Consider the following 19,591-nt stretch of genomic DNA (forward strand, 5'->3'; position numbering starts at 1 on the left):
GACCCAGCCCATTATGTTTGGGCCAAAATCACATGGGCCGGGCCCACAAAATTTCATAGCGCAACCCAACTTTTTATCTGCTTTGCCAAGATCCATTCGTCGCGATGGGCTTCCGGCCCATGGAGGGCTCGTGGCTCACCGGCCCACCAAACTGGCCGCCGAACCACTCGATTCTCTCCTATACTCGCCTGCTCTTCAGTCGTTCTTGCCTCCGAGAGCCTCGCCTCGCCTCCTGCCGTCCTGCGGAGCTCAATCCCAACCCTAGCGCTCCTCCAACGCACCGCCACCCTCGCCGCCCCCAACCCGCTCGCGCCGCGCCGGAGTGCGCCGCCGCCCCGGCCCTCGGCGGCGCCACCTCCCCATAGCCCGCCCGTCGCCCCGCCTGCTCGCCATCGCCGGTGGCCCACTCGTCGGCCGGCGCCGCGTGGCGCACCGACTAGCTGACGCCGCCGCCGCCGCGTTGTGGGGGACTCGGGCCGATCTCCTCCGGATACAGAGTCGTGCGTCCGCCGCACGCTGTTGCCGATCTGTCTCCTCGACGCTGCTCCGCTCACAAGGTTTGGTAGGGTTTTTGGAGCGGGAACGGTAGCCGCCGCTTGCGGAAACCCGCGCCCCTCTCAGGAGACGACCGACGATCGCGTCACCCCCCTCGGACGGCGCCTGATCTTCCCCGCGTAGCGTTGCTTTTCCTTCTCAGGTACTCGGATCAAACCCTACCCTAGTTTTCGCTTGTTCAAGAGGATCTGTGGAACAGTGGAAGTATATCCTGGATCGTGGATCGTGGTATTGATGGATTGGTGGTTTCTCTTTGCATGTGTTGATTCTCTATATGATTATATAGATCAGTAGTGATGCCCATATAATTGTTCATACGTCTCATCCTGAGTACATTTATCGTTTAAATCTTCTGTTGGGGTAATGTGTCGGAGTGTGAACTTCTCGGGCCAGAGAGTGTGGGAACCCCCTTAACCTTCAGCCACGTGCCATGCTGGCATGCGTTGGGCTGCCCTGATGCCGCAACGTCCTCTTGCTTCTTGAGTAGAGGGGACGGGGTTGCCCGTACCCCCTTGGCAGGGTCCGACTATCATTGACCATCGGATTGCCCGCCACGTCGCATCGTCTAGTATTTTGTCTTCTTGTATGTGCCTTACGGCGTCATGGGCCACCTAGTGAGGGCACCATGGTTCCCACATCACCGATATAATGCTTTGCCATGTTGCACTCTATCATGTATTATTAGTGTGTCACACAGACGCACTGACTTAAATGGAATAATAATGGATATAGCCTGCCATGATGATTCTCATAATATGTCATTGCTGCCCGTCTTGGTTACGTAGTTGGCTAATTTTTCAATTTGGTGGAAAATCGTGATCAAGGCCTTTTCAGATTTAGTAACGTAGTCTTGGTTCAACTTAAATTCTCTATGTCGTTTCCTCTCAGCTTAGTAACTTAGTTGAATATCTTCCTTTTCTCTGTTCCCCGCCAAAATTCTACTTGGATTAGTTTAATTCCAGCTTTGAAAATATTGTCTGTTAGTAGTGCTACCTTGATTCCGTCAACATGCCATTTCTGCTCGGCCTGTTAAGTTAGTTTACTGCTGAGCTAGATTCTCTGCTTTGATTATGTGCCATAGTTTTGTTTGAAATAATTCCTACGGAAACTTCAGATCTAATTACATCTGTCGTTTACACGGGCGTGACACGTGGGCTCCCATGGTATATCATATCTGCTCAGCTCAGCAATGATGTCGGCTAATTTTGTTAGCTTGATTACCTTCCATATTTGTTTGGCTCTGTCTGATTTAATTGAAGCATGTGCTGTATATATCAGCTCCGTCATGTCTAGTGCATTAGGGTTTTATAGTGCTATTATTAGCAATTTCTATCCTCTATGGTGAACGTAACACCTGCTGCAGTTGAGAAACAATTTGTTGCTGACTTGTGAACTCTACTTATTACACTTTATGTGGTGTTAATCAGGCAATGGAGCACTTCCATCTCTTATTGGGTTAAGATTCCTAATATTTGCTTCTCTAACTTTTCTGCCTGAATAAATTTGTTTGATTGTCCCTGTACATGTTATATGCTCATACAAATTTCGTGATATTGTTAAAAAACAATTCTTGCACTGTTATTGTGCATATTTTTTTTTTCATTTCATCTGCTTATATCATGCATGCTAGAGTGAATGCCATGCATTGATAATTTGTAGTTTTATTGTAAATATAATGAAAATAAAAAATCTCACACCTGATTCCTTTCACCACCTATTGAATTTGCAGGGATCAAAACCCTTATTGGATAAAACAAAGGGCATATTTGACGATGGGTTTCGATAATGAATGTATTCTGAATATCCAAACTCTTCCTGGTGAATATTTCTGTCCTGTTTGTCGGACACTCATATGTCCCAATGAAGCTCTGCAAACTCAGTGCACACATCTCTACTGCAAGCCCTGTTTGGCTTACATAGTGGCAACCACACAAGCCTGCCCTTATGATGGCTACTTGGTTACAGAAGCTGATTCCAAGGTATGGCTATCTTCTTTACGAAACGTCTTCTGCACATTCAGTTCATCAGGTATATTTGGAAATACCGATCCTTTTATTTACAACTTGATTTGAAATATGCAGCCTCTGATTGAATCAAATAAACCCCTTGCTGAGACAATTGGTAAAGTTACAGTCCACTGCCAGTATCACAAGAGTGGCTGTCAATGGCATGGTAATCTGTCTGACTGCATCACACATGGCGCTACTTGTGCCTATGGGAACTCCCCTGTAGTTTGTAACCGTTGTAGTACTCAGATTGTACATCGTCAAGTGCAAGAACATGCTCAACTCTGTCCAGTATGTCCATCTTCATCATTTCGTATTACTTTCTCGATATGTACTATAATTATTCCCTATTCATTAATCAATTTTCCACCCTTTGCATGTTATTGCAGGGTTTGCAACCTCATGCGCAAGCACAACACACTGACAGTAGTATGATGCAGTCATCATCAGCGGCAACCCAGGCAGCCATGCAAGGTCCTTCTGCAGTCGCCTCAGCAGTCCCCATGATACCTGTTACAGCAGCTCCTACAACAGTACTATCGACAGCTACGGCCAGAACTGGAACAGCTTCTGCACTCCCAGTTGGTTCAGCTGGTGCAACCACAGGAAGCACTGTGCCTGTGGCTCCTTCCCTTCAAGTGGCACCTACTGCTGCTACTCAGGGTCAAGCAGTTGCTCCCCAAACTCCTACAGCTGAGCAATACCAGCAGCAGCTCCAGTACCAGCAGTACTACCAGCAACAATACCCTGGATATAACCCCTACATGCAGCAGTATCAACAATATGGTCAGTACCAACAGTACACACAACCTCAGGCACAAATTGCACCCCAGAATGTGGCTCAAGCCCCTGTGCAATCTGCTTCATATGCTCAGTCTCAAGTTCTACAGCCTAATCAACCCCAACACATGGTGCCATTCCAACCTCAGAATCAGCCCCACCTTCCCCAACTCCAAGCACCAGCAGTTCAGCCACAGTCTCAGCAGCATCCGCCATTGCAATCAGCACCTCAAACACAAATTCCACAGCTACAACCACAAAGCCAAGTACCTCTCCAACAGCCTCAACCCCATACGCAACCTACAAACCATACACCAGTCCCTACACAAGTTGGTAGCCAGCCATTTGCAATACCTTCTACTCAGGCAACACCCTCTGAGGTTCAGCCACACCATCAGGTTATGGCTCAGCAACAACAGCCACAACTGCAGCACTTACCGCAGCAGCAGCAATCTTATCCACATATGCAGGCATATCATCAGCCTCCTCCAATGCCTCATGCACAACCTCAGAATCCGTCAGTGCATGCAGTAACTGGTCATCAACCATATTCACAGCCTCAGCCAGCAAATCAGATGCAACAAGGAGCTCCATTGCAGCGTTCTCTACATGTATCTCATCAGCAAATGCCTAGTGCCCAGCATCATGCACTTGCACATCCTTCACAGGGTCAACAGCCAGCTATGATGGCTCAAGGAACTCAACATACACAACAACATCAGCATGTTGGGCATCATGCCCAGCGGCAAGAAATACATGCTAGCATTCCTCCACAGGCAGCACCGCAACGATTCCCTCCAAAGACATCTGCCCCCTCACAAACAGGTCAATCATACCAACAAGGAATGCCCTCATCACAACCGCTGATGCACGCTCCACTCCAATCTCAAGGTCAACAATTTATGCAACAGCACCATGCTCATACTTCCGCAGGTAGGTCTATGAATTATGTTGCACCACCAGAGCAGTTCCAAAATCAATCTGGGGGTCCAGTTAAAGGTTTACAGGCAAGTGCGATGAATCAACAACCACCAACGCGTATGGCCTCTGACAATGTGGGAGCAACATCTGAATCACATGGAGCTGGACAACCTTTTGGTCAGGGTTCTTTGTCTTTAAAAATCCCTACTTTGGAAGCTGAGAAATTAGAAAATGCAACTAATGCTACCGGCAGTACAGAAGTAAGTGGCAAAAAAGGAAGTGCTGAATCAGCTCTTGTAAATCCTATTGCATCGGGTGGATCAGATGGTTCAGAAAAGAAGAAGGGGAAAGGAAAAGTTGACTTTGCTGCTTGGGAAAGTAATTCACATGATCCAGATGCTCTGGGGGGCAGAGGGACTAGGTCTGATATATCAAGTGATCTTGTGAAAGGAATGTCGTTACAGCAGGCACCACAGCAAAATATGGCTGCATTGGGATCGTATGCACCGCCAGGCATGGGACCACAGCATCCATATGGACCTGATTCAAAGCTTCCTCAACATATGCGGCAGCCTGGGCATATGCCATATATGCAGGGTCTGCCAAATCAAATGAGGCCACCTAAACATTCTTTTCCTGAAAATAGTCAGCCTCCTATGCAACAACCATATGAAATGGCACCTAGGATGCTTGGTCTGAACTCAAATCAGATGCAAATTTCACAGCCGATTAGACCTGATGGTGGTATGATTCGACCACCAGTTGGGGCAGCATTGCCTGGACAGCATGATTCAACAGTTCCCCCTTTTGCACCTGAACATGTTGGTCGGTCACATCCTCCTGGTAATTCTCTATAAGAAATCTGGTATATATGTGTGCTTTCACAGGCATTATGACAAAACTTCCATCTATTTCAGGAACTAAAAAGAACAATAATATTGGCGGTGGACCACGTGGAGGTTCAAAGGCTTTGTATGAAGTTGGAACCAATTCTTCACAGAAACATTCCAGGCCATTTGCAGCATATCCTGGCAGAAACCATGTCAGCCATAAAGATTTTGAAGAGAACATGAAGCAATTTTCAGTGCCAACTCACCTTGAAGGTGAAGGTCTTCAAAGAGGTTCTAGACCTTTTGAAGGAGGATTAGGTAGACCAGATGGCTTTTCTGATTCATTACCTGGAAGGCATCCATTGGCAAATCATCATCCAGGTTCATTTCCTATAGGCTACGGGGAAGATTATCCAAGGAAGCCTAATTCGACTGACTTCATTTCACCTGGTGGAGAATTTGGCCATCGTGGTATTGATGGAATGCCTATTCTTAGAAATCCAGGTAAGGATCATACAATGATCTGGATAATTTAATGCTTGTTGAAAAACTTCAGTGTCTGCGAGTCTTTGCGGTTTTTATGAATGGCGAAAAGTTCAGTGATCCTTGATCTTTTTTGTCATATTTCAGTGACTAATGGATTAAAAATAAATTTTAGGTCCATTTCTTCAAGGGATGACAGGTGGGCCTGGAGGTCTGCATAAAGATCATCTAGGCTCTAGTAACCTTCCTGGGAATGGACAGCATGATTTTGATAAATCTGAGTTCCCTCATACTCGTTTACATCCTAGCGATACGTTTGTGCCAAGAAATCTGCATGGTGGTGGTTGGGGTGGTGGCCAATTGCATGGCACTGAGGACTATGGCTACAGAGGTCACATGCATGCAGATGATCCAAATCTTCCTATTGATTATCCTCGGCATGGTTTTCCACAAGAATCTGCCCACTTTGGTTCGGTGGGTTATTGGTGTTTCGTTCTATGATAATATGATATACTTTATCTCATCCCATATGATACTGTTGTTACCTGATGCTCTGTTTACCTGCTGAACACTTGTTTGGTGGTCTCTAGGGTGGACACTTGAGAAATGGAGATGTCAGTTGGTGCCGGATATGCAATATTAGCTGTGGTACTGTTGAGAACCTGAATATACATGTAGAGACCAGGGAACACCAGCAACATGCAATGGACATTGTTCTGAAAATGAAGCAAGATGTTGCAAAGAGGAGAAAGATGTGAGTGTACTAATTTTAATTCTAACCGCCCTGGTCAAGCACTGCCCATTTTGTTAAACTCTTGACTTTCCTTCAGGAACTCTGGAGGTCCCAAGTCATTCAAGAAAAAGGTAGCTGGGAAGGGCAGCTTCCGTGGAAATAGGCGTTAGAACTTTGTTCCTTGGAGATAGGCACCGGAAATAGCTGGGAAGGTATACTTTGGTGCTTCATTATTTACATTAAGCGCAACTATTTCTCCCTAGGGTTCAATTGGTTACCTCCTTCTTTTGCCAGGTTGCTGGTATGCTTTTGGAACTATCTGAGACCATTGAAATTGAGTTCCTGTCCATACATTTTGGTTAAGGTAGTGCTGCATGTTTGGAATAGAATTTGCAGTGGTTCTGAACTTATGTTACCGTTTTACCATGTTGTCATGTGGACTTTACCTGCTTTTGTGGAGCTCGTTGCTCCTATGTTGGATGCTCAGAAGTCTCTGAGGATGCTTATCTTTCTGGATCTGCAGTACTTTAATTTTGTACACCTGAATATGTGACAATGCACAATGCATGACTCCATGTTTATCCACTAGGCTCAGATGACTTGTTGGTTTTTTTATATGGTATAATGGCCCTAAATGGCGAAAACAATACAGAAAAGTTTTACAAAAGATCCATAGCTATTTTTCTTGTGGGAATTTAAATAAACTATACAATTAGATATGAAACCCTGCAAACATTTTTTTTCTATGCAAGAGACTAGTGGAATCATTTTTGGTGGGCACTTCCAGTGTGTGAAATGACTATCAGTTGCTAACATTGAATTCCAGGACATACATTTGCTTGTGTATTCTCACAATGTTAACTATAAAAGAATATTTAATTAAACCCTATGACCCTAGCCCTTCCCATTATGAATGTATGATGATTGGCTCTTCCTACTTTCCATAGTTGTGATGAGGTGTAAGAAATTGGTGCCAACACAAATTGATGTCAAACATTTGTCCCTTCCTTATGTTCTACTAGGTTTTAGAGATTAACTTTATTCTACTTTGTTAAAATTTTGGTTCCCAAATCCCAATTGATGCGTAATAATTTTGAATGCGGACTGGCTGAAACTGAGCACGTTCGAAAATTAAGATTAAATGACCAGTACTGGAGATAGCCTAGTATTGTTCTTCTCTCTCGCGTCCTGTTTTTGATTCTGGAATTTTTTAGATATTTAAGGTCTGCTGCCTTATCAGCCTGAATAGAACTACCCATAGGAAAATATGTGGACTTACTTTTTTTTTTACTGTAATGTGTCACCTAACGTTGAGTTCTGTCCTTAATGTTTGGCTAAATGCCTGATTTTTTGTACAACCATGGGGGCATCCCAACTCCAAAATGTCAGTGAGCAGGCAGAAAACCAAACTATCATTTGACAGGAACATGGATCCTGTATATCTTAGCATGTCAGCATGTAGGAGTGGTATGTTAGTGTAGTCCAATTGAAAGTGGCCATATTTTCCTAGGTCATTGTGGCTTTGTTGCATTTTCCATGGGACACTCCAAAAACATGTCTTTGCATATGGCACTTATGTTTTGTGGTTATTTGCTAACTCACACTCTTGCCATTATTGTATCATTTTTGGTTTAACTTGATCCAGTTATATTTTCGCCCCTAACCTTGGAAACAAAATATTTCAGTGGACTAATATAACGAAAATTTTTGAAGTTTTGAAAAATTGATGACAAAAATTGAACAAAATTTGGCCGAATTTAAACAAATTGTGCTAATTCCGAAACAAATTGTAGAAATCAAAGCATTTCAGAGGACCAATATAATGTAAATTTTCCAACCAAAATTGAACAAATTTTGGCTGGATTCACATTTTTTCTAAATTAAAAATGTAACTTTTTGTAGGAAAGTTATCCTACCAGGTGGCCCATAATGTCAGTCATTTCAGTTTGATTTACAGAACTCTAGCCTACAACTTGTCATGGGGGTAAAATGTCATTTCCAAATTTCTCTCTGCAGTTGAGCCAAAAATGTTTAAATTTGCCAATAGCGTGTTTGAGAAAATTCACAGCAAAATACCAAATCGAAGTGTCCTATTGCAAAACCATGTTTTTGGAGTGTCTTGCGACAAATGGCATGAAAGTATAATGTCCTATAGCAAATTTTACGAAAAGTAATAGCACCAGCAAACTATGCACAGCACCAAACGAAAGCACATACTAAGAAAAAGATAAATTAAAAGGATGTAATTGTTTTTGAGATGGACTGTAGTATATGAGCCATTGATGCCAAATTCCCAATTAAAAGACTTTTACTCTTTACTCATTTGCTAGTTCTTGTAGACAGTGATGTGTTTGAGTAAATGGATTAGAACTCGATGAGGAACATTTGCATGCTGTTGATGTAATGTTTTCAGTTTTAGTTTTGAAGAACACAGCTTGATATGCCTTATCTAATGATGCTTAATGTGATGATCAATTAATTAATAACATAGATTTGTTTCCTTGGCAGTAGCCTTCTCTTGTGTTCCCCCCAAAGTGATCATTAAATCATTTGTTTCTTTTGTTGTTTTATTTGCTAAAGCAGAAACTGACAAGTTTAGGAAAAATCCCTGAGGGGGCTCAACTGTCGTTCTTGCATGCTTTCCTGAAGGCGGTAAGGATAGATGCATACTGAGCTTTTTCTATGATGTGCTTTAACTTAGCCACATATCTTTGGCAAAAATATACAGACTGATTATGCTAACTTGTCAGTATCTTGAACTAGACCTGTAGACACTGATTTCATATGCCATGTACTGCTCCGTACTAGATCTTTTAGGATTTGATATTACATTTTATTTCTCAGTAAAACCTGGATTGGACTAGCTGATAACATATTGACATTGATATGTAATGTTATGAGGCCTATAAATGTCAAGGACCTTTTCTGACATTGGAACTGTCTGTTAACATGGAAAATCAACATTCTCTTCGAATGCAACATAGGATCATTAGTTTGCACCATTTAGTTAGTTTCCCTGAAAATATCCTAATGACACAAGGTGCGGCTAACCACACTCTTAAGTAGGCCATGGATCATGTCGCAGCTTTGGGTTAGAAAATGGTTACACGACAATTATGACTAAGATCTCATGAAGCACTGGGAAGTCTACTAGCCAGTGACGTAGCTGTGAAGTCAAATGCTAGGGACAAAAGCCCAACCTTGAATGACTAAGATGCTTGGGATTGAACCTGTGCAGAATATCTTTTGACTTTCATTTGAATTCTAACTTTGACTTATCTATTCGTCTCAATGACCACATGTTTATTTGCTTTGACATGTTTGCTAATATTGGATTGTTTATTCTCTGACTTCGAGCCACTTTAGTTCAGTATTCTAGTTTAACTTGGGCATGCACCACGTATAAGATCAGAATCATCTAACATACACAATCCTTCTGTCTCTGTGTGCATGCAATATTAGGTGATATAGTGGTGGTTTTCAATTAACATAAACTATTATGAATTTATTTGATGTATCAAGTGAACCTGAATAATAGGAGTTTGCACCCGAGAACTACCATTAATTTAAACAACACCACTGATGCTACTTACCTGGTTTTATAAGTTGAGGTCGAAAGGTTAACGGTTTTGTAGGTTACGGTGAAAAATGGATTTGAAGAAAAGTTGAAGGCCCCAAATAGACTTTTCCCAACAAAATGCCAAATAAATTTCTTTCTAGAAGCTTCTTTACCACTCTTTATTCCGTATCACCTCCAAGCCCTTGTGGGTTAACAGTTTCATCTAATCCCTCGTGGTTTAACAGTTCCACCTGGCCTTAGATTGACATGATATAATTGAAGAGAGGATAAACCATCACTACTTGCCACTATTGTTCTCACTGTGGCAGGCAGGCTTAATTGCATTTATTTTGCTGTGCTGCCATTAATAGCTGTAAACCATGATTTTATTTGTCTTTAATGCGTACTTTGCATGGCATGGCATGAAAGTTTTTATATGTATATATATGTTCGGATTTTGTGTCTCTTGTTTTTTGTGTCACGGCTTTGCAAGTCTTTGTAGCAACTTTAATGGGGGAATTCACGATGGATGTGCTGGAAGCCAACAAGTAGCACCGCTCTTCGCACGATCATGAAGATGAGCTCAAGTGGTACAGGACTGTTGATACCATCATACTCTAATTTGTTTCATTGCAAAACAGTGTAATTTCTTGGATAATGATGATGTACTAAGTAATTCCTCGTCTCAAGTTATAAACATTTTTAGCTGTCTGTTAAGATCTAGAGCCAAAAGTTAACTATATTTTGGGATGAGTAGTAGTCGATAAATGAATGTATCACATCAATGTAAAATTTTCGTTATCTTCTTTTTTCAAAATGTACTTGTACGTTTGCTACTATAAGAAAAAGAACTATTATTTGGCTTTGTCCGTCGTGGTGCATTTATTGCCTCTACTTGATGTAGGTGGCTGTATCAGGCTAAACTTGTACGTATTTTTTGTATAGTATTTGTGAAGTGGTGTATTTCCATGTCAGACAAAAGCCGTCTGCTCAGTGTGTGATTATGTGATGTCACGTTATTTGGAGAGCAACTTTGGCATTGTGCTAGTACTGATTAAAAGTTGCTTTATCATTGTCTTGTTGAGCTATTACTGATTTCATTTGATGGTTCTCAGGTGAAGTGATCTGAGAGGTCAAACCAAACCATCACCCTTCGAATGTGTACGCGCTAATCACTTTTTTCATTAATATGTTCTGCCTGTTTCCCCCAAAAGTAATACTCCGTATCTTTTTCAGCTAAGTTTCTTCTGTTTATTTATTTTTGGTTGAAAGTTTTTCAGTTAAGTTTGCATTCATTGGTGATCTGGTTTTCCTGGAACAGACCAAGGCAGCGCTATGTTCTTGGTAATCAACTATCGTCTTGTCGGTTTATTAATTTGATTAGTTGATTTTTTGTATTAGCACTTACATCTGAGAACATGAAAACTGAATCACCAATCTGAAATTGATGTATTAGGCTTGTATATGATTGTATGTAAGCTGACTAAATTCAATTTTGCAATCTACTTAATTGTGAAATTGATGTTCAACTCTTGTATATGTGCTAACCAAAAATTTTGCCATCTATCTGAATTGTCTTGCTTTCTTGTGGTTATTAACGGATTAATTAAACGGTAAACATCTTTCAATCAGATATTCCATTGTCGTCTAGTCCGGTTAGGATACCTGGCTTTCACCCAGGCGACCCGGGTTCAAATCCCGGCAATGGAAATTTTTTTCAATATATTGTGGGTTAGCATTATCATATTGGGCCTCACTCTTGTGCTGTCGTGCTGCAATGTTGGGCTTTTGGGCTTCACTCTTGGGCTGTTCATCTTGATGCAATGTGGGCCTTCTGGACCCAATATTATACAGTATTCACTATTCAGTTAGCAGCACTTTTCTCACTCGGGAAAGCACTACTGCTTTTCAATTCAATTCAGATTTTTGCGATGGAACAACGGACGTGATGCAAATATCATACTTCCGGTTTCTCTTATGAAGATACCCTATATAAAATCTGGCCACTTCCAAACCATTTTCATTTTACAAAAGAAAACCATATTTTTTTATATAACGTCAGGTCTATGTTTGACCATTTATCTTATTCAAAATTTATATTATTATAGAAAAATTAAGTATTTCTTATAATTTTGTATATTTAGATATAAATTTTTAATAAGACGAATAGTCAAACATAAATCTAAAAGTCAGCTATGTCGTATAAAAAACTTTTAGTATCCTTATAATTTTGGATATTTAGATATAAATTTTAAATAAGATAAATGGTCAAATATGGATACAGAAGTCAACGACGTAATTAAAAATACACGAGTATAAAATGCTGTCTACATCACAACGTACTGTTGCCTCATTTCTCCCTTCGAAACAACCAAACAATTAAACTTATAAACAAATCGAATAACTAGAACTTCCAAGGGTCTTAGAAACAAAGATTAATCAAGCAAGCCAATGAAATTTAATAGCATGTCAGTATACATTCTTACATGCAAGGAAAAAAAAACCATCGCACACCATTGATGGATTTTTTTTTCATGCGTGTTACGTGCGAGACCAGACTAGTGATGCTCCTCGATCAAGTCATACACACCATATATACATCGGAACCCTTTCCTGATCATCATAAACATTGCTGGTGATAATGTTCATGGTACAATTCCACCATATGGATATGCCCAGATGGAGGTGATTGTCTATTTTTATGAAAAAAAAATCAAACGACGTATTTATAAATAAAAAATAATTAATAAATAAAATTTTTATATATGTTTTCTCAACGATCCAAAAGCCAATGCATAAAGATAAGCTTCGATAAAAAAACTAAATTTATCTTATAAAACATTTAAATTTTAACTCGTAAACATTAAAAAAAACAAAAAGACGGGGTCGATGATCTCCCAAGAAGATGGGATCCCCTCCCGAGCTCGGGCCGCCATGATCCGCGAGCGGATGGCCTCGGAGCAAGCTCAGTCACAAATATTAAAATTTAATTTACCGGAAAATTCATACTAACTAGTTTTGGCTATCAAAAATTAGTTCAAATGTCTTAAAATTTAATATATCAACAGATTCATGCTTACTACTTTCGGCTATCAAAAGATTAGTGTATCCCATATTAAAAATTAATTTAACAACAAACTTATCGATCAATACTATCGAGTGCGAAAATTTCACAACTATTAGTTTTGGGGTATCAACAAATAAAGTTACACATTAAAATTTAATTACCAACAAATTAAGTCATACATATAAACGAATTCACATTTACTAGTTTCTGCTATCAACAAATTAATTCACACATACTAAAAATTAATTTACCAAACCTAACCTTTCATGGGAAGAAAATTTGAGTTCACTAGAATCTAGATAAGACAGAAATGGAGTAGAAGGCCATAGCCTCTTGCCACCAAATTTAGAGAACGAACTATATTGGTTGTACATGTGTGTTCATGTCATACACTTAGATGCTAAAATTAGAACATTCTTAGGCATTATTAAATCTAATTGTCTCCCTTAGACTCTCTCGTTTTTCGCATGCACGTCTCACGAATTACTAAACGGTGTATTTTTTACGAAAATTTTCTATTAAAAAGTCACTTTAAAAATCATATTAATATATTTTATAATTTTTATAATTAATAGTTAATTAATCATATACTAGTATATTACTACGTTTTTCGTACCGAATAACTAACCCTCATACTACTTATGCCAAATGCGACCGCATTGCATTGAACTTTGTACTGCAATATACTGTATATATTAGTATCCATTGAATGGTATGATCCGTATCAAATTCTAAATTAATATGATACTAATAAATCTAGATACATATATAATATAACTATATCATAATATATATAACGGATGTAGTATAGAATAGGGTCAAAGATACGGCCATACGGGCGTGAAGTGCTGGAAGTAAATTGTGTTCTTTACTGCAATCACAGAAAAACCACCGATCATAGCCACAAAATAGCAACATTTCGAAGGGCCTAACTGCAAAAAATGTAAAATTAACAAGCCGTTCGGCTACCTATAACTTCCCCCACTGTGCCGCCTCACCTTGCCGGCATCGCGGCCTCGTTCACGCTCTTGAGCCCACCCCTCCCCTGCCCCCCCCCCCCCCCGATGCCGGAGCGCCGCCGCATCGCCGGAGATCCGCCGTTCTGGTGATCCCCGGAGCACACCGCCGCCATGGAGCGCTTCCTGCTCTTCCGGCCCCCGAGGCCGTCGACACCCGCCGCGGCGGACGCCGACCTCCTCGAGCGCGACGTCCTCTGGCCGTCCGCTTCCTCCTCCTCCTCGGCCCCCGGCCTCCTAGCCGCGCTCCCGGACGACGAGGGGGGAAAGAAGAAGAAGCGCCTCGCGGGCCCCGCCACGGTGCGCTCCGCCGCCTGCGCTGTCCCGGGAGCCACCGCTGCCTCCGCCGCTGCGTTGACCCAGCCGACAGGCGCGGCGATGGTGGCGAGGTCGGCGCCGGTGAGGATACCGTCGGAGGCGGCGCGGAGGGGTAGGTGGGCGCAGTCCGTCTGCGGCGGCGTCGGCGGGGAGGACGGCGACGCCATGGTGCCGCCGCACGAGATCGTCGCGCGACGCGCCGCGGCGCACAGCTCGGTGCTGGAGGGCGCCGGGAGGACGCTCAAGGGCCGCGACCTCCGCCGCGTCCGCAATGCCGTCCTGCGCCGCACCGGCTTCCTCGACTGAGAATGCGGAGGCGAGTCGCCACTCGTCGCTCTCGAGCTAAAGTTTTGACCTTTCTTTCCCCCATTTTGATCTTGTTCCCCTCACTTGTGTTTCCGGCTGGCTATTTTGATTTCTTTCCCTTCTGTGAGAAGGATATGAAAGAATTGAGGTGAGTGAGCGTAATGAGCGAGGTGTACAACGCGGCACAATAACAAAGTTGTTCCATCAATTATTAGATGGAAATTTTGTCCCTTGTATTTGTTCAATTCACAGTGTTTGCTTACCTTGCATGAGGTGAAAATTTAGATGTTGGCGCGATGCATGGAAATTTTTGTTGGTGTGTTGTTGCACTCAATGCACAATTCTTATGTTTATATACTACTGCAGTCACCTATAAAATGGAGCCTCTCATAAGGCGCAAAATTGATGTACTTAGCAGTTGGCACCAGAGATGGCAATTATATGGAACTGCTTCTGAATTTGTGTTGTTATACAGAGGGGCTGAGAATTTAGCTCTTTTGTTCATAGGCAATTTTGCTGATAATCCGATGTGGCATAGCATGTGTTATGTTCTGGGTAGTGGTGTCGAATTTTCAGCTTGGTACTGCAATCTATATAGTTTTAGTTGTATTACATTTCTGTGTGGTGGAATCATTCAGACTGAAATTTTGTAGTATATGTTTTATTGTGTGGTGTTGGTGTATCCCATATTTCGTGCTTCTGATCAAGAGAGTATAAGAAGAAGATATGAAGCTGCCATATTGTTTCTGACTCTTGTTTTAGCAGAGGATAGGTTATCAATTCTGAACATGGCCATGGAGATCAAACAGTCGTTTAAGATGAACATTGTGTTTGCTTTTGTTATTTTTATTGACAAATGATTGTATCATGTATAGGTTGGAGGCAAGTTGATCTTAGGTCAAACAGATCTAGTTGATTTAGGTAGATATGTTTATCTTAGTAGTTGGTACCAGCAAAAACACATTCATCTTAAAGCATAGATTTAGATTCTTCCTTGGAAGTCCTTTACACCATCTTTTGATGGTCCTTCAAATTTACTTCCCATCTCAATAGTTATGCTTTGCTGTAGATCTGGAACCACTGCACGGTGTTCTAGTATTTTCGTGGAATCCTCTGCCCATATAACTTGTCCAGGACCAGATATAAAGGAGCTGTTTGCCTATTTTGAATTGCACCAACTCTCATTTCTTTCTGTGCAATTGATTGCCTTGTCACCCCTCTGTTCAGGTAAAAGGACCACCACAACTCTACCACGTTGTAGCTAATGATACTTCAAGTACACGAGGTCCTTGGATTATCCCATCAAGAAACAGCTAATATGTCTTTGCTAATTTTATCTTGTGGGATAAAGTTCTTTGGTTCAGTCATTTAAAAATATGATGTCAATTAAGAACATAATCATTGAAAGAAAGAATAAATATGGTCCATATAGAAACTCCCTAGTTGAATCAAAGAAAACAGGAAACGAGTATATATGGTCATCCATCTTGCTGGGACCAAATTATACACATGATAATTCATAATTTCAAATTTCTGAATCAATATATTAAAAATACTAAATTAAGACTCCAATATGAATAAAACTTACATTTATTATTAATTCTTAATTCAGGAGTTATTAGATCATGAACAAACTAAATTTAGAGTCCAAGCTGAGTAAAAACTGTATGAGTACTTATTAATTTAAATCATTTAATAAATGTCTATATGCATTTTTAGAAAGTTTTGTACAAGTATTAGGTATGCAAATGTAGTATAAATAGCCCATGGGGATGCACATGTTAAGTGCTAATGATGCTATCAGTCCGTCACTAATGTGGCATATTACGCTTAGATTTCTGTTTATGGAAACAGTAGGTTCAATCATCAAATAATTGAATCGTGCATGATTGATTTGTGCTGTTTCATTGCTATGAAGAGATTAATCCAAGGATATGACTAACTGTTGCTATTGACAGATTGTGATAAGTGACACCATGACCATTTTTTGTGAATTGCCACATTTTGTTTAATGATTTGCTACATTAAGAAAACGAAGTTTCCGTGTTCAAGAGGCTGTTCTACATATACTGTCATCATGGATACGCCCCAGAGCAGCATTTCTTTTTCTTTTGAATGGGCTGTTTTTAGTCCTTTTATGAATGACACTCAACTTTCAGATTTACCTCTGTACTGCCAAGTTCAGTACCACTTGAACCACTTGAAGAATTATTTCGGAAGACAACTGGCTATTAATTTGTGTTTTGGAGCTTTATTTTACTGCAATGTTAGGTTCCATTTTAAAGTTGTTTATGCAACTGATACTGACCTTTTTTGTGTTGTCTGGATGCTGAAAGTTACACTGTCATTATATTAACTCGTTTGATATCCCTTTCAGGATCAGGCCCACTTTCTAGCTTTTATTTGATTTCATCATATTATTGTTATCTCAATTTATTTGTCCTGTGGCCTGTACATTATGAGATTCAACTGCTCTGAACATGCGACATTTCTTTCATTATGTACTCCTGCTGACCATAAATTATTTAATGAGCATGTGTGATGCCTAGCTCATACTTTGTGTGGTTGTACCCAACTCATGTTTACAGTAGAAAATAAATAGCATAGGCTGCCAAATGGTGCGGTGATTGACCATCTCAAGATCACCAGCTGCTTACTTTATTTCATTGTTTTGGCTTCAGTAGGTAAATGATCTGCAATAAGTGAGATAATAAATGATCTGCAATAGGTGAGATAATCTGTGATGGACATGTAATATGTAGCTTCCCAACCATACCGTTGTTCCCTGTAGTTCTGATCAGACAATTTATCGTGTATCATGTATGTACAAATTATACTTGTTTTTTCCTGTTCTCATCGGAACCCATTCTCAGACAAGTTTCATTTACCATCAGTGATGTATATATAGCTACACTGATTTTCAGAAGAACTACTTCTTACTCTTACTGTAATCACGTTGGTGATGATCAGACTATAATAATGGCAGTCTGTTTATGCAGCATGGATCTAAATATAGTCTGGATTGAAAGCATCCTGAAAGAAATAATCTGAGCACCTATCTGAGATCACAGTGCTCTTGTTGGCCAGATATGATATACTTTCTGTGGTCATGTGATCTACGCGTTTGTCATACAACTGTTCTGTTTCTTTGTGACAGTGCTGCTGCCTGGTGGCATGGCTTTTGGTGTGGTCCAGTCTCCAGGCTATAATAGTATGTTCTGTTATGATCCAGTTCCCAACTTTATTATGCTGCACCCTACAAGGAATATAGTTTTGTTTCAGTTTGCCAATGAATATGCTGTGATTCCTCCTCAACCACTTCACTGAGAGATGTTACAATAAACCCACTCATCCTGAGATGCCAAGCATCCAATGCTCACAAATGCATGCATGCATGACAAAGAGTAAGTGGAATGTACACCAGAGCTGCTGCATTTCATGTTTGAATGCCATCTAGAGGCCTAATAAACTGTAGAAGTTGTATATCTGTTTGAATGCAGCTGGGTTCCAAAGCTTAAGGTCTTCTGGAAACTAATTATCTGGAAAGTTGATGAAATTTGGCACAAGAATGCAGCTGGAGTCAGCAGGAGATGGCCTGATTAGATTTTGAATGTTTAATCACTTTCCTCCTAAGAAGTCTGAAAACATGTTGAATTCTAGTACACATTCCACTAATGATAATATTTTTTTCCTGCCAGTTAAGTGTTTACTGATACGAAAACGTCCTGAATTCGCTGCGTGGACTGTTCTATGAAGTTTGAAGTCAGTTCTTGGCTGAGCTACCCACACGTGTACAACAATTGGACCAGACCCTGAGACCTTTGAATTTCAACAGCCGTTTACACTTTACAAGACCATCCCTTTTTTGTGGCTGCATGCATGAATCCTAAGTTTTGACCATAATTGCATCAATCACGTCGAAAAGCATCGTGGCTGTGTTATTTTACGGATAAAATATAAAAGATTATCTGATTTTTTAAATTAAATATTTATATTTAATTATATAAACGATAAAATTAACTACTTCAAAAACAAAATTCTACTTTAGAAACTTGAGATGATACTTTTATATATATATATATATATATACATACCGTTTATCAGTTTAGAAAATATAGGCGTAAAAATCTAAGAATAATATGCGCCGTAACGCTGCAGAATAACGCAAACCATTACTTTGACTGAATTGCGCTTCAGTTTTACATGGTTACAGTTGTGCCCTGCTTTTCTTCCTCTCTACAAATGAAACCAGGCTTGTTAATCAGGGAAAAAGAAAATGAGAGTTGTTAAGATGGCATTGCCATAGTGGAGATGGAGTTGGAGTGAACTGTGTGGACTCATCAACCAAATAAAACTTGGACCATGATGAACAACGGGTCAGTCAGAAACTGCTTAGACCCCTGACTGAAGCTACAGCCCAGAGCCATGCCAACCTCTGCTTTCTGGACTCGATCATGGAGGTGTCTAACTAATCTCTCCTCTGTCCATTGAACCTGCTATACCTTATCCACGAGACCACAACTTCAACGAAAAGAATTCCTTCCATTTTCAAACAACTGACGCCGGATATTATTTACTTTTGAACTTTAAGTATCTGCCTATCTGGCCATATGTTTATTTAGAAAATATATAAATGCTACAAAAGATATCATATTATCAAAGTGTACGGTGTAATTTAATATAAGCAGAGAAATCTCATTTATCGTAGCTTAATCATTTTAGACTAGTTTACGGTGAAAGTGGTAACAACGAAAATCAACGGGGAAAGATGTTTAAAAACAAAGGTAGCAAAATTAATTCCATTCTCCATATCTTCAACAAAAACCTGATGAAGGAAAAAGGTAGTATTAGCAGCTAAAAGCATTCCTAGCAGATACTCTATAACATCAGTTATCCTGAAAATAAAGTATGAGATGAATAAAGTTTGCTCCAGCAGATACTCCATCTCATTCTAAAAATAGAGTATCTCCATTTCGAAACCTTACTCTATATCTCAACATCCAATCTCAAGAGAAGA

At 40.4% G+C, this 19,591-nt stretch overlaps 2 protein-coding genes and 1 non-coding gene across 5 annotated transcripts; all 3 read left to right on the top strand.

Annotated features, from left to right (window-relative positions):
* The first annotated feature begins 419 nt into the window (after positions 1-419).
* LOC102707726 (trithorax group protein osa-like) lies at positions 420-10,753 on the top strand. Of its 3 annotated transcripts, XR_005812954.1 has the most exons (11): positions 420-697; positions 2,285-2,534; positions 2,637-2,852; positions 2,951-5,105; positions 5,180-5,596; positions 5,751-6,049; positions 6,166-6,329; positions 6,406-6,520; positions 6,603-6,672; positions 8,892-8,960; positions 10,370-10,753. XR_005812954.1 is itself a non-coding variant. In XM_006663769.3 (9 exons), exons 2-8 carry the CDS (start codon positions 2,328-2,330, stop codon positions 6,476-6,478), a joined length of 3,531 nt encoding a protein of 1,176 aa, XP_006663832.3. In that variant the 5' UTR covers positions 420-697; positions 2,285-2,327; the 3' UTR covers positions 6,479-6,520; positions 6,603-8,862. The 3 variants fall into 3 exon arrangements, 1 of the variants encoding a protein (XP_006663832.3); XR_005812955.1 differs by lacking the exon at positions 8,892-8,960; XM_006663769.3 differs by lacking the exons at positions 8,892-8,960; positions 10,370-10,753 and having other exon boundaries at positions 6,603-8,862.
* Positions 10,754-11,503: 750 nt separating this feature from the next.
* Positions 11,504-11,577, top strand: TRNAE-UUC. The gene has a single exon. It is a non-coding gene; the product is annotated as a tRNA-Glu (tRNA).
* A 2,423-nt stretch (positions 11,578-14,000) lies between these two features.
* On the top strand, positions 14,001-14,996 carry LOC121056028. The gene has a single exon (XM_040529726.1). The coding sequence runs from the start codon at positions 14,065-14,067 to the stop codon at positions 14,572-14,574; it is 510 nt and encodes a 169-aa protein (XP_040385660.1). The 5' UTR covers positions 14,001-14,064; the 3' UTR covers positions 14,575-14,996.
* The last annotated feature ends 4,595 nt before the right edge of the window (positions 14,997-19,591 follow it).

Source organism: Oryza brachyantha, chromosome 12, assembly GCF_000231095.2.
Source record: "Oryza brachyantha chromosome 12, ObraRS2, whole genome shotgun sequence".
Lineage (NCBI taxonomy): Eukaryota > Viridiplantae > Streptophyta > Magnoliopsida > Poales > Poaceae > Oryza > Oryza brachyantha.

What these genes read in the sequence shown, in the direction of transcription:
- LOC102707726 (XM_006663769.3), top strand. Translation starts at nt 2,328, where the DNA reads ATGGGTTTCGATAATGAATGTATTCTGAATATCCAAACTCTTCCTGGT. An exon ending in TGGTCGGTCACATCCTCCTG is followed by an intron (nt 5,106 to 5,179) that starts GTAATTCTCTAT and finishes CATCTATTTCAG; the next exon opens with GAACTAAAAAGAACAATAAT. An exon ending in GTTGCAAAGAGGAGAAAGAT is followed by an intron (nt 6,330 to 6,405) that starts GTGAGTGTACTA and finishes ACTTTCCTTCAG; the next exon opens with GAACTCTGGAGGTCCCAAGT.
- LOC121056028 (XM_040529726.1), top strand. Translation starts at nt 14,065, where the DNA reads ATGGAGCGCTTCCTGCTCTTCCGGCCCCCGAGGCCGTCGACACCCGCC.